The sequence below is a fragment of the Trypanosoma melophagium genome (assembly GCF_022059095.1).
Source record: "Trypanosoma melophagium isolate St. Kilda chromosome Unknown ctg17segment0, whole genome shotgun sequence".
NCBI classification, from domain to species: domain Eukaryota; phylum Euglenozoa; class Kinetoplastea; order Trypanosomatida; family Trypanosomatidae; genus Trypanosoma; species Trypanosoma melophagium.
Window position 1 is genome coordinate 386192 of NW_027125145.1, and position 17420 is coordinate 403611.

The 17420-nt window shown below is 42.5% G+C and overlaps 5 protein-coding genes across 5 annotated transcripts; all 5 read left to right on the forward strand.

The window, feature by feature from the left end:
* Positions 1-221: 221 nt before the first annotated feature.
* On the forward strand, positions 222-1961 carry LSM04_001226 (uncharacterized protein; the record flags this gene model as incomplete). Its single annotated transcript, XM_067334417.1, has 1 exon — positions 222-1961. One exon carries the CDS (start codon positions 222-224, stop codon positions 1959-1961), a length of 1740 nt encoding a protein of 579 aa, XP_067193274.1.
* A 606-nt stretch (positions 1962-2567) lies between these two features.
* On the forward strand, positions 2568-5213 carry LSM04_000736 (Starter unit:ACP transacylase; the record flags this gene model as incomplete). Its single annotated transcript, XM_067334418.1, has 1 exon — positions 2568-5213. The coding sequence occupies one exon, from the start codon at positions 2568-2570 to the stop codon at positions 5211-5213; it is 2646 nt and encodes an 881-aa protein (XP_067193262.1).
* An 885-nt stretch (positions 5214-6098) lies between these two features.
* On the forward strand, positions 6099-6905 carry LSM04_008675 (uncharacterized protein; the record flags this gene model as incomplete). Its single annotated transcript, XM_067334419.1, has 1 exon — positions 6099-6905. One exon carries the CDS (start codon positions 6099-6101, stop codon positions 6903-6905), a length of 807 nt encoding a protein of 268 aa, XP_067193426.1.
* Positions 6906-7777: 872 nt separating this feature from the next.
* Positions 7778-9502, forward strand: LSM04_006826 (uncharacterized protein; the record flags this gene model as incomplete). The annotated part of the gene is made up of 1 exon (XM_067334420.1): positions 7778-9502. One exon carries the CDS (start codon positions 7778-7780, stop codon positions 9500-9502), a length of 1725 nt encoding a protein of 574 aa, XP_067193392.1.
* Positions 9503-14870: 5368 nt separating this feature from the next.
* LSM04_001342 (SecY/SEC61-alpha family) lies at positions 14871-16316 on the forward strand (the record flags this gene model as incomplete). The annotated part of the gene is made up of 1 exon (XM_067334421.1): positions 14871-16316. The coding sequence occupies one exon, from the start codon at positions 14871-14873 to the stop codon at positions 16314-16316; it is 1446 nt and encodes a 481-aa protein (XP_067193277.1).
* Positions 16317-17420: the final 1104 nt, after the last annotated feature.

The window sequence follows — 17420 nt, forward strand, 5'->3', positions numbered from 1 at the left end:
AATAATAATTATTATTATTATTATTATTATTATTATTATTATTATTGTTGTCGTGTTAATGGTCGTAGTAAAAGACTCTCTTTGGATTGATATTTTTTTCTTCTTTGACTGTGCGCTGATGTGGTAGATTTTTTTTTCTTTTTAGCTCTCATAGCAAGTGGATTGCAGAAGACGAAAAGGTTGGGGTAGGTGTCTGTGGATTCACCAACACTGTGCTGTAAATGCGTAGCCTGCTGGACGGTATTACTTCTGCACTGCGCATTCCACAGGAGCATTCACAACAACAACAAGTTCGACAGCAGGGAGATGGTGACTATGAGAGGGGTTCTTCTAGTAATACAGTGACGGGAAATACGATGAGCGTTGTGCCTTCTTTACTCCAAGAGACCTCACACATGGATTCCTCAAGTCATTCTGTAAGTGATGTACTTCCGAATAGTGGAATTTACCGTTCCTGTCGTTTTTCTACTGAGAGTTTTCCTAACCTTCCTTTTACGATGCTCCTTCTTACACAGAATATTGGTGGTATTGAGACACATTCTTTTATGAAGAATAAAGTGAATGAAGAAGTCTTTGGTGACAGTGAATTAGAGAAAGATGGAAAGGGCGTATCCAATGTTGTACGGCAACTTGTGACAGAGTTTATAGCTGAATTAAGACTTCTTATTCACGAAGCCTGCCGTCGTGAGTATGTTACGTACTTACGAAAGTCTAAAACGAGTCTGGAAGGGCGTGTGTCATCCTCTATAGAGAATGACTTTACTAGGGAAGGCTCAGTGCCTCCATTGCTTGATGTAATTGTTGTTCATTTCCAGGAAATTGGAGGAAAACAAATGAACACAGAGTTCAATACTTTTTTTGCAGAAGCCTTGAATGCATTACTACCAGAAGCAGGATGGGCTTCAGGTCTTCTTATGGAAGCTAATGACGATGCACAGAGGTTTACAGCCTTAGGGTCAATTGTGTTTTTATCACATCGTATGTGTCCTATTAGTAGTATCCTTTCTTTCCGTCACCGAACATTTGTTAGTGTCACTGATGATCCTGCGACATATGCAAGTTCACCTACTTTTCTTTTTCATGGAAACAGGTTTTCTGGTGCTGGTCGCTCTCGTAAAGGTTATTTACTTACATCATTGCGCTTTGGTACAGTTGTTGTGAATTTCCTTAATGTTCATCTCTATAATGATCCTAAAAACAAAACTGCAGCAGAGGCAAGCCCAAGTATGTATGCACTACAACGACAAGAAGCCTTACTGGAAGCTATGACGGAAAGCGTGGTATTTATTTCACCTCAAGATCCTTTATTTATTTTTGGTGATTTTAATACCCGTTTAGATACTTTTGCTCTGTTACAGCACCTAAAGGAATTTCGTCAAATAGATGTAGAACTTGATGTAAAAGATGTACGTGCACCTGACACCTTTTGGGAGCTCTTCAGAGAATCAAGTCATATGGAAATGATAAAAAAATTTGATGTCGAAATGGAACGTTTGATGGACGTTGTGGCTCAACAGAGTGGTGTAGAACTAGCAGAGTTTGTTGTACGTTTCCCACCAACGTACTCACGTCTCCCTGTTGAGAATCCTTCTTCAAGAATTCACTCTACATCACAAGTTACAGCAACTAGTAATAGAGAAGAAAAGGATATGGTAAGCGATGAGGAAAATGAGAGGAAGAAACAGAGAATTGAGGCAGAAACACTGATGTTATCAGCGCGTATTGCAGGAATACCCGAACGTGGTTATTTGCGGCAGCGTATTCCTGCCTGGTGCGACCGTGTTGTGTGGAATCCTGCTGGATTAGAACTGATGACAGGAGTGCGTTCATCATCCTCATCGTTGCCGCCGCCTAGTCTTTTTGAGAATAACAACAATAGCGAAGAGTCCATGTACCGGTACACGTATAGATCTTTTGCGCTTGCACACACAGATCACGATGCTGTGGGGTTGTTTTTTTAACTCGTATTGTTAACAATTTCTTTGGTGATACTATTACTACTAGATATGGTACCAATACCATATTAGACCAATGTCTTTGTTTTCCTCCCTACAGTGTCCGTATATATATATATATATATATATATATATATGTATTGATGTGAAAGCACCTTCTGTTTACTGTGAGTGTTCTAGAAGCATAGTGTGTGTAGGACGGAGGAGATTGCAGTTTTCTTAAAATAAGTATTATTCTTACTATTCTTACTAATATTATTCTTCTTGTTTTTGGTAATACTGACTTTCTGTGTTGTGTTCCCATATAAATATATATATGTATATATAGGTACTGTTTTCCTGAGTATACTGTAGTGTGTTAATATAGTTTTTTTTTTTTTTGGGAACGACTGTTATTCCTTTTAGGTGCTGGGAGAGTATTCTTTTAGAGAGTATACTTGTTGTTACTCTTCACTTATAGAGGGAAAGGGAGTTGCAGATCAACCGTGTCTATCTGCAAGAGAAATAAAGAGATTGGATAATATCTCCACAAAAGAATAAAAAAAAGGGAAGAAAAAAAAAAAAAACGATATAACTAAACCAAAGAAGCAAGGAAAAAAGAAGAAAAGACTGATGGACACAAAAGGAGAAGAAGTCTATGTCCATGGGGAATTATACCGACATGCTGGGTTTGTAGAAGGCAATGAAGAGAACTCCAATAGTGAGAGGCTCCCTATGCATAACGGTATGCCGCCAATGTCGTTATTAGGCACTTCACCCGAACGTGGATCTGCGCTAAACACAGACACATGTTTAAGAGAGTCCCGCTCCACACGTCGCTCTTCATATCTTCAACTTCACTGCAACTTTACTGAAGGTGGTGATATTGCATGCCAAATGCGTACACAAAGTCTCGGGGTTCGACGTGCTGCAGATGCTCTTGCATTTCTTAATACCGAGTTGTCTGTTGGTGTTAATGCTTCTATTCCTTCGTGGATATCTAACTCGATCTATCAACCCCTATCTTCGGTTAATGATGTTAATCCTCAAAAAGACAATCAGACTCCTGTACGCATGCATAAGGATGTGACACCAAAGGAGAGTATGATGTATCAGGGTAGTACTGTTCCACCTGTACAGGTAATAAACTCAAAAGTAGAAACTCATAGTATTCCAGGAAATTTAGATGATACCTTTTCTACAACAGACATGCCACAACTTGCTCACACAAAGTCAGTTATTCTCATGGATGACGAAGAAACAAATCCTTCACTTAAAACTGGACGTAGAGCTGTGGTATGTTTACAAGATGTTTTCAACGATGATGTTGTCTCTGTAGATTCGTTTTCTGAGATGGCACCGACACCGTCAGGTTGTACAGCAGTCTTTTCACCAGTAATGTTGTCACGTGATCGTACGCAAGAGCGGAATAAGCAACAACAACAACAACAACAACAACATCATCATCATCATAAGCGAAAACGTGGTGTCTTTGGACTATTCGGTACGATGGGACGTGGATATTTTAAACCTTTTGCAGTTCTCTTTAAACGGCAGCAAACTCTTCTTGAACCGTTTCTTAGGCGTGTTTTACAGTCATGTGAGGATATTTATCCAAGGGAAATTGATGTCATGGAATTTTTGTCTAATGTGGATGGAGCCCCAAACGATAAGTTTTTTATGAATCCACTTATTGCGTGGCCTCTACAGGTTTTATACACTATTTCCTGTTTTTACGTTACAGCAAAGGTTTATGGATATCAAGAAACCTTTGAGACTCTTCGACTGCGAGGTGGATTATTCTCCAGTGGGAAAGATATTTTGGCGGCTCTGGCAGTTGCAATGTCACCTACAGAGGAAGAATTGATGTATCACGCATCTAGGATGTTTAGGGCTGCCTTTTTGACCGGGTTTATAAATAGTGAAATGGAAGAACAATTTGAGAAACAGTTAAATGGATGCTTTCAACGTAGCTCTATGTTGCTTTTAGTTAATATTGCAACAACATCGCTGCAATTACTTATTGATCAGGTTAATAAACTGCAATTAGGACCTTGTAGTGGTGAATCTTGGCGTGATGATAATAGTTCTCGTGTTATTCCCATGTCAAGGGTAAACATAGCACGTGTTATCAGTAGTCGTTCATCAGTAGTTTGTGGTCATCCCACGGACTTGGAACGATTAAGTATTCTTCTTGTTAACTATGCAAGTACTACAGGGGTAAAAGTGCATAAAGAATATCTTCCTACACCAACACCTGAGAATAGTTCTTTTTATAATCAATCCCAGTACCTTAGACTATTGCAACTCTGGAGTGATAATGGTATACAATTGGATTCCTCTATGCTTCAACTCACAGTATATTCTCCTGTAGACGGGGAAATATGGAGTAAACAATCTAAATGTGTACTTACTGATAAGATCGCTTTAGCTGTAACATGCTCATCTCAGGATTTAACATATTCACTTCAACACCTACACGAGGATGATGTAATACTTGACTTTTCTGCTAATGTTCCTTCTCTAGGACAACTAATTTGGTGGTCAAGACATGAAATTACTATGATTGTAGAACCTGCAGACCGAATAAGCGTAAACGTTTTTCCATCCCCTCGTAGAAGTGCCTTAGATGGCATTATTCATGCGACACTTGCAAAGTGCGCTAAGATTAATATCATATTGCAAAGCATGCAGTGGGAAAATAAACCCCATCAGGCGTGCGTGCGAGACCTCTCCACTAGCTTTATTGATCTTGCTCTGTTAGTTGATGTAAAGGATGTTACAAAGAAGACTTCTTCTAACCTTCATTCAAATTACTTCACACCAATATGTGGTTCTGTGAATACAAAGGAGGAGTTGTGTAACGTAGTTATCAATAGCCGTTTACTGGATGAGACATTTATGGATACTCAGTTAAATCGCAAAGATAAGGTGATAAAGACCTCACAAGGGAAAGATCCGTTTTGTGATTTGGAAAGTGATCCAGCTTCTTCTTTGGCTACATTTGCTTCTCCCACTGTAATTGACTATAACTGTGTTTTTTTACCAAACGAGAATGTTGCAACTGCGTTAAATGTATATCAAATATTACCAACGGTAAGATATTACGAAATGCAATTTAATTCTCTATTGACCCAGGGTGCAGTGGAGTTTGCACGGAAATTAGCACAATGCACAGGACTTGCGTTCCCACCTCATACTTTGTTGATGTGCCCTACAATATTGGCTCTCATGGAGCTATGGGACACGTATGATTTTTTAAGAAAACAAGCTGAATAACACAAAGGGGAATGTGCATTTCACACCTTTATTGTCTCTGGGATTATCTGGGTTACTGATACATTGGAGGTTCCTCCTTCCCCTCAAGATTATTATTATTATTGTTACCATTGTTATTATTTAAAATTCGCGATTTCAGCTTGTGTTTTTTTTCTGCCAAGTTTGGAAACTCCTATGAGGCATGTACTTCTAGCGATTACCGCGATTATGCAAGGTATTAAGAGTTTCTTCATTGATCAATCGTGCTTATTACTCTGCTTTGTCATTTTTTTTTTTTTGTGTTCACTTCAAAGGGAGCAATAATGACTTTTTTTTTGTTTCTTTATTTCCTGTTTTTTTTGTTTTCTCTTTCCCAACCAATGGCACGTTTCTTTATCTGTGGAGTTGAGTGACATCCTATTGACAGTATTCACAATATCGATAATGATTGGAGGGTACTGAAGAGGTCATGGTTTCCTTTTCTCTCTCATTTCATCCTCATTTGAAACGAAAAGGAAATAGAGCAAATAGATATATAAGGAATGAGAACCTTTCAAGTAGACATTTTATGAGTTCTGCTACTGTTTTTTTTTTCTTCGTTTTTTTTTTTTTTTTTGTTGCGCTCAAATACATTCCTATATATATATATATATATATATATATATATTCGTTAGTTTTTTCATGTGTCCGTTTGCCAATGGAGAGTCTACGTTAAAAATTTTTTTTCTCTTTCTATTTCTTTTTTTGTCTGTGTATGTTTCTATTTTCATGATGTATGTTCTCCTCTGGTGTTTTCCGTCTTTTTTTTCTTTTCTTTAAACAAGCCAAAAAAAAAAAAAAATCACCCTCCTAAGCGGTTTTTTATATAACGCAACTAGGATCACGCACACGAAGTCCCATTCGTTGATGTCGAAGCAACTCTCTATCATCTCAGCTGGTGCCTCTGCGACCATCCTTGAGAGCGCCGCGGCGATAGTGAAGAAGGTCGCCGGCGGGAAAGTGACGACGACGGCGGCCGCGACGGCCGATCGCCACGCGGTGGTTGTTGGACCCGAGACGCCGGCCGGCATCCACACCGTCGTGACGACCCTCCCCGCTGCCCCGCACCCCGCGTACGCCGGCGTGAAGACGGTGGTCGTCCGGGCGGTGCTGCCGAGGTCGGCGCCGGATCGCGTTCAGCTGCGGGACGCCCTCGACGTCTTCCCCGCGGCGGGAATCAGCACGGAGGCGGAGGAGCGGGCGGCGGCGGATTCCTTCCGGCAGTCCGCCACGCTGGCAGTCGCACGGGCTCGGGCCGTCGGTGCGAATCGCGTCTCGCTTGTGGTGAAACAGGCCTCGCGCTACGCCGGTGTGAATGCCCTCTTTCGCCGCGTCTGCGAGGAGGTGGTGTCGGCCGCCGGTCTTTTGGTGGAAGTGCAAGGAACAGCAACAGCGGCGAATGAACTTCTGCTGCGGCCAGAGTCTCTCGGTGTGGTCCTCCTCAACGATGTGCCGGCGACGGAACAAGTGGAGTTGGCAGTCGCCGGTCTCTTCGGCGGTGCCAGTCGTACGTGTCACACCACCACTGGCGGAACCGTCTCGGCGGGTCACAGTTTCAAGTCCGTCGCCCTCGCCGTCGCCGCAGAGCTCCGCGCTCTCGGCATGCAGGCAGAGGCAGAACGTGTCGAGGCTGCCGCCGCAAAGAACCCGAGAGCAGTGGTCGCCGCATTGTAAGGCACACTAGAGAGATGGTGTGTGTGTTTGTGTCTGTGTGTAAGGGTTCCCTCGTTACCCCTTTCAACAGGCTGTAGTGGATGAGTAGTATACCGTACCGGAGAGACGAGCACGCCCCCTGCTTTAGGCAGCGAAGTGGAGTTGTGAGAGGGAGGACGATGGTGGTGGGAGGCTGGGAAAGCAGGGAAGCCAAGCGGGAAGGAAAGAAAAAAAGAGAGGCAAATTGAAAAGAAAGAAAGGCAAGCAAAAATAAAACAAAAAGACACAAAAAAAAAACATCAGGAATAGGCTCTGATTACTTGTGCTGCGCTTGCGTAGGGAGGAGGGAGTAGGAAAAAGAAAAAAAAGAAGTATGGTGAGAAAAATATAGGTGGACTGTATGTGATTGTGTGTGTATATGTGTCTATGCGAGGTTATGTGCGTGTTTGTAAGCGTCTAATACGCACATGAAAATGCATTGCTGGCACAATGTTTTGTGATGAGTTTATTTTGGGGATGATAGGAAATTTTTCGTTTTTTCTTTTATTTACGTTTGACTAACTATGATTTTGTTTTCCACCTTTCTTTTTCTTTTTTATTTTTATTTTTCTAACAAACAAAATGTACTAAATTAAAATACAAATACAAAAGGTAGGATCTCTTTTTTTTTCTTTATCGTTTCTCTTTTTCTTGCGGTTGTACCACAACATACTTGCTCTAGCCACGGATCCAAAGAAGGGGCGGGAGTGCAGAAGAAGTACGTGCGTGTTGTTGTTGTTGTTCTGTTGTGCATAACCCCCTACCGTTTTGCCTACTTGACAACACACACACAAAAAAAAAAAGTGTTGAGGCGTAGAAGGCCCAAGTGACATTCTCACCACATCGTTCTGCCCATGTGGCCAAAGACCAGAGGTCGTGGTGCGAGTGGACCACAACAGTTCCCTATGGGAAGAGAATGTACGGCGGGTGCATCACTGTGTGCCCCATCATCATCATCCTTGAGCCGTGGGGAGTTCCCAATATCGTCACCTCCTCAGGGGATGTCAAGACCGGGATTACCGCCTAGGGCTACAATATGTATTAGAAATTTACCACCAACTGTAGACAACAGTCAGAGTTTATTACCGTATGTACCAAGGGAAGGACTGATCGCTTTACGTGTAAAAAGAAGTGGTGGTCGAGATGTTGGGTTTGCAGAATACGATTCTCTAAAGTCTGCTCACGAATCACTGCAGTGGTTCTACAGACTTAGGGTAACAGCTAATATTGCTTCCGATTGTTTGCCTCATATGCCACCTTCATGCGATATACCACCTTTGGGGTATCGCTACCCTGTTCCATATGTGGAGTATAACAACTGCGTCGGAAACTCTTCTCTTACCATGGAGTTACTTCTGAAAAGTGTTATTCTTGAGGCTGAATGGTCTGACAGCAGTCCTAAGTGCCGTCCAAATTTCATTCCATCACGTACTTCATCAAATCCTTATTTTGATCAACATCATCAACAACAACAAGGCTACGGTTGTATTCCTTCAATGGATATGACCCCTGAACGTATTATTCAACCACCGCAGGTCGGCTTTGATTTAACCTCCGCATCCCACAATGGTCCTATACCAGAGACTCACCCGCGTCCTCCTGTGGCAGGACTACAAAATGTATCATGGGGCTCCCGTCCTAAAAGTGCTGGATGCTCTACTGCAACTTGTGTTGAGAGTGGATGGAAGCATCGTTCTTTGGTTCATCCTTCCAACGTTGGTATGTCTATGCAATCTGGAGTTAGACCCCAAAGGCATCAATGGCAATCCCACCCGCAGCAAGCGTGGGGTCAAGATACTACTAAAGAGGGTGGCACTCATATTTATGTTGCATCATCCTTGGCACAGAGCGATTCTTCTCGGGTATGTTTATCGGATTGTACTCTCCCTTCTTTTATTTTGGACGACAAGGATCTCCCAAGCAGTACACTTTTCATAAGAGCCCTTCGTTACCGACGACAATATCCCCAACAGAATGCATCGTTATTTAGTACAGACTCCAGTTTCTCAACTCCAGGAAGAACTACAGAAGAAATGGTGGAGACGTCGTATGATTCTGGAACTTCACTACCATCTGAGCAACAGCAACAACCACCACAATTACAGCAACAAGAACGAAAACAAGAACAAGAACAACGGAGAGATGAACCCAATCGTATTCTCCAGGAATGGTCGTGTTTACACCATCATCATCACTTTCCCGTATCTACAGAGGTTCAGTCGAGTATGCCGTGTTCGACATCTTGTAATCCTTCAACACGTTGCGGAATACCAGCAGAGACACAAAAGGGTTCACCTGCCTTTTTCTCCCTGTCATCCTCCCATGCAGAGGAGGACACGATCGTTAATGAGGTCATTAAGGGAGTTCTTAATCGCGACTTTTTCTCAGAACGTTTTGCTGGATTCTGTTCCTACAAGTCATTTGGAAAGCAATGTGGTTTTGTGCGATTTGAAACATCTGAGGATGCGCGACAGTGTCTCCGTTGGTTAAGGCGACAATGGAATTTACGTCCATTCATTTCTGTGCAGTTTGCGCGTCAGGACACGAAGTCGTTTTCTTCACACAAGCGAAGGAATTAGCGAAAGAGAAAAAAAACAAATATAAGGGAAGAGGGGTCATGAACAGCGCGTGGGTTCTCTTTGGCCTAACTTTGCGAAATGGTATAGGAGCAAGTAGAAGTCCATCGCACATCCCAGAATAAGAAAACGCGAAGAAAATAAAAAGAAGAAAAAGTAGTGGTGGAAAACAAAGAAAAAAACACACACATATACACACACAAAGAAAAATACCGATAAACCAAGAAACATGCTCATTGAGAGCATGATATACGAGTGACAAAGGAAGATGGACTGTAGCGGTGAAGAAAAGGAGAAACAATAACGTTCTCTTTTTCCTTTTTTTTTATCGATCCTGCTTTACAGCCATTCAGAGAGAGGAGGTGGAGGAAAGAGGCTGGGGAATGAATGAACAGGCTCTTTTCTGTTTTTTTTTTAATTTTCTTTTCCTCCTCACTACTTCGCGTTTATTTCGTGGCTCCTTTTTTTTGTTGCTTTTTTTCGCGTTGCATCCGTATGATATTTGATCCTAGCGAACCAGAGTGGCATAACTGAAGAATAAAGAAGAGAAATTTTGCTAAAAATAAGAAAACGGTGTGACAAGAGAAGTGCAACCGAGAGTATTATTAAGTGTATTCTACAGCAATAAAACGAAAGTCCATAGAAGAAGAAAGGTCTTTGTAAGTGACACCGTGGTTTTTGTTTCTCCCTTGGATCTACAGAAAAAACTTAATTCGCCTTACTGGGTTCGTTTCTCTGGAAGGGAGCTTTGCGTCTACAATCCAGGTACTGTTCCCTACCCTCTGGGCTTGTCTAATTTAATCTGTTGATCATTATTCCTTCGAATTTCTATTTTTTTTTTTTTTTGGCCGTAGTTTCTTAATTTTTCTCTCTTCACTTATCTTTTTCGCCATCTTTGGCGTGGTCGTTGGTGTTTTTTCCCCCCCTATAATGGCCTTGCTGGACCCAATCCTTACACTCTATAACAACCATGCGAACATTGACGATGAATTTGTTGGTGTCGACATGTTTTTCTTTCGTTTTTTGCATTATTATGGTAGATCTGCTGCGCACTCAGTTTTTTTTTCAATATTGTTTGCTGTAACGCGTCCAAAGCAGTCGTGGGAATAGTTATTTGTGGGAGAGCGTAAAAGCGAAAGAGAATGTGTGGGTTTGTGTCTGTGTGTGTGTCTTTTCTTCGGTGTGTGATTTTTTTTTTTCCTATCGACACAATCTCACACCTACTCACAGACGCACAGAGACGCACACGGAAACCGTTGTATATATAAATATACAGCTCTCTCTTTCTCTTTTCCTTTCCCTTTTTTCACACACACACTCACTCGCACAAATACTTATATATGCTTAAATAACGTTGCAAATGTGTACAAATGTTGAAATTCATATGCTTTTAAGACATCCACTCACACTTACTAGATACCCACTTACTCACACTTACTACACACCCACTTACTCACACTTACTACATACACATACACAGACACACACGCACGCATGAACATATTTTTTTTGTCAGCTTGCGATAAGAATGATTGAGTCTTACTGAATTTTATATCTTGTATGGGTTTAACTACTGGGAATATTTTTACTTCTTTTTATTCCTAACAGTGTGTTGATAGTAAGTTTCTGAAAAGAAAATAGTAAGGTTTTTAAAGTAAGTACGATCACGACAACCATCCAGCCTTATACACCACTAGAGTGAAGAATTTGCACTAAGGCTTTCAATGATTTTGTGCGCCAATATGGCCCATTAGAATTCTCCTTTGAGTTGAGACCTGCGGATATGCCGCAACACACTTTTCATGTTGACAGTACTCTAACTTTAGACGGTGATACCCTCAAATTAAAAATGGAACCAAACAACTTTATGGACTGGGAATCCGTGTGCCTGTCCATTATTGGTTTATAATGCCTCGAAATCAAAATTTTCTACAAATTTTCGAGACGACAAATAACTTATTCGGGGCGGAATGGGCCGCACTGGGAGAGCAAGCTCTAAGGCTTCATCAATAATATAACAGCGCCCGAGCACAGTTAGAACACGAAGCTTTTCGGGCAAAGCAAACCGCTAATATACAACTCCAGGAATTACAAAATCAACCGGCACAGATGCATCAACAGGCTAACACGCAAGCCCTACTGGCAGCATCTCACACACAATTAAACCAAACGCTTGAAGAACTACGACAGCTGCAAAATCAGCATGCTGCCACACAAGCGCAATTAAAATCAGCGCTGGAAAACTACAATCAAACGGAACAACTGTCTGTTCCGGGTGAAACTAAGGAACCAAAGATATCACCACCGCAAGGTAGAAATATAACAAGCTGGGCAGGGAAACCAGCGCCCGATTTGCCGGAAAATGAGGAACACCCAAAGTTGGGCCTTCGGGGAATCCAGGAACGCCGCCAACCAACGTGGCTCGAAAGCAGCCGACCTATAGAAAAAATACGGACCTTTGATGGACTGATGGAATTTTTGACGGATACATCGCCAACGGAAGTTGTGGCGGCTTATCGGCAACTTTTTCCCAGACCGGTTAATCCCGGTCCTTTTTATCAAGATGCATGGGATATGTTCATACAATGGCTGGACTCCTTTCGTAACGAGGGGATTTCAGAGCAGCTCGTCCATATGGGACGACAGGTATATACACACCTCTGACTAATTCAGGCTGCAAAAGATAACCCAGGCGTGAAGATAACCGCACTAAGAGAAGCTTATGAAGAGCCTTGGCAAAAGGAAGATCCAATCGCGCAAGCCGTGAATAAGGTAAAGCGGAAACAGTCATTACCACCGCCGAGTAAGGCTCGGTGTTTCAGATGCGGTCGCATCGGACATTACAGCACGACGTGCCGTGTAAACGCGTACAGAGAACCATTTAAACCAAAAAATAACACAGTTAGGGAAACACGCAGACCCCATGGAACTCCCACGCAGCACGGTGCGATACTTAGGCCATTGGGCCGCAACAATAAGCAAGTCCGCACAATTGACATCATTGATGTAAAAGAATTAGAAAAATGAGCTGCAGAAAAATGGGAATTACCAGAATTAACAACGCAACATTTCTGCGCCCCTTTCAAAGGGCATAATATACTGCAACAATCACACCGAACCAGGGTGGCGACAAAAAAAGACGAAACACAATTATCGCTGCAACAAATAGACGTAGGCACACTTTCCACCTAATGGATAAGAGACCGCCCCAACCATAAGGCCAGGAGGCATTGGGATGAGGTGTGGCACATTATGCAGTAACCCAAATTATACGCCAAACGGCGGGAATCCAACTTACGAATTAATAACGCTGATGCGCAGCGTATGAAGGAAGCAGGAATTATTTGTACAGCTTCATTACATCCAACCACAGGTTGGGTGGTTCCGTTTGCGGTGGTGGAGGACAAACCCTCCGGACAAAGAAGACGTTTTATTGTGTGGCCAAGAGAAAAGAATGGCAAGGATGATTATGAGGCCGATGTTCCTCTCGCGCATATTTCAAAGTATCTGGATGTGGTTTATGATGAAACGGCGACATTATTTGATTTAAAGGCATCATTTTTCCAGGTGGCCTTACCAGTAAACACACGCGCAAGTTTCCGTTGCCGCACGGAATCAGGTGAATTCGTTGAGTTCACTCGCCTTCCCATGAGCTATAAATGTAGTCCTGAGATTATAAATACCATTAAAAGAGTTTTGGCTGGAGATCCAGAATTGGTATTGCCACAATATGCAGCACCAGAAGGTTTACACATACATGTATGGATTGATAACATCCGAGTAAGTGGTCCACATCAGAAGGTGGATGCTTGGGGAAAGACAATTCGAAAGAACATGTAACAATGCGGCGCCACCATCGGAGAACAGAAGCTCAACACTAAAGAATATGATTTCATAGGCGTACATTTCAATCACAAAGACAACACGGTGACTTTAAGTGAGAAAACAATACAGAGATTGCAACAGGCTCCTTCACTAGATAACAAAACAGTCGAAGAACTGGAGAGCACAGTTTCGCGTATGCTGTATGCGGGTGGGGTAAGAGGTGCAGCTCTTTTCCCTTATTATTTCTTCTTGAAAATCGTACGTCGACGTTTATCTTGTTTAAATCGAGGATTAATACGGCCACAAGACCCGGCAAATTTATCACCAACTGCAAAGGACATCGGACAAAGTTTGCTCAACACATTGTTAATGAACGACCCGGTTCATCCTCCACAAAAGTTGCCCTCCACGGCAACACTCGGCACTGACGCCTCCATGTACGGATGGGGGGCGTTATTATTATTCAAAGATTCAGGGGAGTTTTGGCCGCGGGCGGTGCGTGGGAACGCACACCCCATATGATATCCAAAGCAGAGGCACGAGCAGTTCATCTCGCTTTACGCGGTTTTAAAACACATCTACACGGTCCCGTGGATATTTGCGTGGACAATACAACCGTCATGCATATTGTGCAAAAAGGAAACACACATTCACAAGCTTTGGTGAAGGAAGCTGACGCCATCGACAGAGTTTTGCGCTCGCACGGCATAAGAGCAAAGTGGTGTTATGTAGCTTCAGAGCAGAACCCGGCGGACGGCTTATCTCGAGGTAAGACAGTCCACTCAGTAGACGTAGCGAAGGGGTGGAACTTGCGATGGGGATAGCGGGAGGCGGGTTAAAAAGGGCTTCTCAGCACTTCCTTTACGTCAGTTTTTAGGATTCCTTAATAAATAAATATCTCGTACAATTTCAATTTATTGTTTGTATTTTTTATACGATATGGGGTTACTAGTAGTAGAGTTAAAATACACTGTTTTCTCTTGTTTCTTCTTTTCTCTTTCATAGGTGAAGTAAGGCTAAGATTATTCTACTCACATACATACATACATTTTAGTGCCACACTATAGGAGGCAGCAGCTGATCCAACCGTAGTTGCAACGCCTTCCTCCGTCTAGGGTGGAGTAATACTGCACTCGTTATACCTCCTTTTGATATCGAGTGTGGACTAATTGCGAGAAAAAAAAACTATTGATCAAGTATTCAATTTCCTTTTTTTTCTTTATGTGACGTGCTGTTTTTTACACAAACGAAAAAAAAAAGGAAACGGTGGTTTTGTAAGAAAGAAAAAAAAAGGGATGCTTAATGAATTAACATGTTCTTATTGTATTCTTATTGTAGCTTTTTTAATTTTTCTTCCACTTGCTGTCCTACTATTCCTTTTCTTTTTCTTTCTTTTCTTCTCTTTCTATGCTGTAGCAACGATAACAAAGAATACAGCATCCTTAATTACTCTCTCAGTCATAGGGGTGAACTAAACTTTAATAAAGGGAAAGGAAGAGAAAATAAAAGAAAAAAAGAAGGGAAAAAGGGCAGGAAATTTAGACCAATGACAAATTATATGATGATGGCGCGGCCCATCTTGGCGTTTTTGCCAGAGGTGGCACGTCCCCGCCGTATTCCCCCAATCAAGGAGCGTATTATGTGGACTGCAGTGGCACTCTTCATATTTCTTATTTGCTGTCAGGTACCAGTGTATGGTGCTCGACCAGGGCAGACAAGCGATCCTTTCTACTGGATGCGTGTGGTGCTGGCCAGCAACAAGGGAACACTTATGGAGCTTGGTATTTCACCTATTGTTACAGCCTCACTCATTTTGGAGTTACTCGCAGGTCTGAAGATTATAAACTATGATGTAAATAACAAACAGGAGCGTGCCGTGTTTGAGGGAATACAGAAAATTGCAGCTCTGATTATAACTGCTATTGAGGCTATAGCATATGTTTCTTCTGGTATGTACGGTGATGTGCGAGAAATTGGCTCATTTGTCTGTGCTCTCATTGTTCTTCAACTTGTGACTGCCACTCTCATTTGTATTCTTTTGGACGAGTTGCTGCAGAAGGGTTGGGGGCTTGGAGCAGGTACTTCACTCTTCATAGCTACGAACATTTGCGACACCATTATTTGGAAAAGTTTCTCACCTTCAACCATTAATACCGGTCGTGGAGCGGAGTTTGAGGGAGCAATCATTGCCTTTTTTCATTTACTGGTTTCGCGTTCCGATAAGGTACGGGCATTGAAGGAAGCATTTTACCGTCCACAGCTGCCGAACTTAACGAATATTTTTGCTACTCTTGTGGTTTTTGCTGTTGTGGTATTCTTTCAGGGATTTCGCGTACCACTCATGACCAAGTCCCGTCACGCTGGAGCAGATCGTCAGCCATACATGATCAAACTCTTTTACACCAGCAATATGCCGATTATTCTACAAGCCAGCGTAGTTTCAAACATCAACTTCTTTTCGCAGATTCTCTCTCGCCGGTTTGGACAGCACAACTTTCTGATCAATCTCCTTGGTCGCTGGGAGGAGCGGGCATACAGCCAGAGTGGACAGATGTACCCTGTTGGTGGCCTCGCGTACTACCTCACCCCCCCCGCCACCTTCTACGAAATGCTGGGCGACCCCATTCACGCCATCTTCTACGTTGTGTTTATTCTCTTTTCGTGCGCCATCTTCTCCAAGTTGTGGGTGGCGATCAGTCACACCGGCCCGCGGGACGTGGCGAAGCGGCTGGTGGCGGAGGGCCGCTGGTTGGCGCAGGCACGCGAGAGCGAGGAGGACATGGCGCGGCTGCTGGAAAAGTACATCCCCGTCGCCGCGAGCTTTGGTGGACTCTGCGTGGGTGCACTCACGATCTTTGCAGACTTCCTTGGCGCCATTGGCAGCGGCACGGGAATCCTTCTTGCCGTGACAATGATCAATCAGTACTTTGAGATTCTGCAGCAGGAGGGACAGGAACTCGGGTACGGTTTTCTCAAGCAGAAGATGGCGTAGAGAGGCGGTATGTGTGTGTGTGTGGTAAAAATGTACTGTGGAAAGGGTGGTGGTACACCCATTCTCCGCCTTTGTGGGTGGGTCGGTGCAAGGTCATGCGCTTTGGAGACAATTGATGCATTAAGACCTAAACAACGTAGGAAAGAAAAAGAAAAAGAAGGAAGAGAATGAAAGATGAGTTTAGAAAAAAAAAAAAAAAGAAAAAAGAAATGAAGGATGAGGTGAGAGAAATCAGAAAATGATGAGTAAGCGCGGTATTATGGTGTGACACTGCTGTTTGTGTCTTCAATGATAGAAGGTACGTGTCTGCAGAGTGATGAACTCTAAATGTGTTTTTTTTTTACTGTTATTCCCCTATTTTCTGTTTTCCTGTGCATGTGTGTGTGTGTATGTATGCTTGTCTGTGCACGCCTGAAAATTATTGTTTCTTCGTCACCTTTCTTTTTCCTTCCCCTGGCTTGCATTAGTTGTGTGCATGTGTGAGGGAGGCACAGTTGGGCCAATAGCGATTGCTATCGGGGGAAGGAATAAATTTGTGCGGGGGGGTTTCGTAGAGATGGGGTAATCAATAATGGGATATGGCTAGCCAACACGCACTACTAAATAAAAAAGGGGAAAAGAAGAAACAAAAAAAAAAACAGAAAAAGAAAGGAAGGAAGGAATTAAAGAATTGAACGATAAAGAAAGGAAAAAGAAGAAAAAAAAGGGAGAGTGCTGAGGAGAAAAAAAAAGAAAGATGGTTTCAGGGGAAATCTCATGTATCCAAGGGGTGCTGAAAAAAAGTAATTATTATTATGAACATCAACATCAGCATCAATGACAGTACAAACGATTGCAAGAAGGAAAAAAAAGTTATTAAGTTGCTGATAGATATCTGACAAATATTTGGGAAGTAAAATGAGGGTGAGTCCCTTTTTAACAGGTGATTTTTTTTTCTGCTAACATTTTCATCACGCAACGAATGATAATGCTGCAACTGCAGTTATGGTGTGTACATGCAAATATACCAATGTGTAATGGCTCTTTGTGCACACAAGTGAGAATGTTTTGTATACCTATTTCTAATTGAATTGTATACAGTTTTGTGAGACGCTATAATTGATT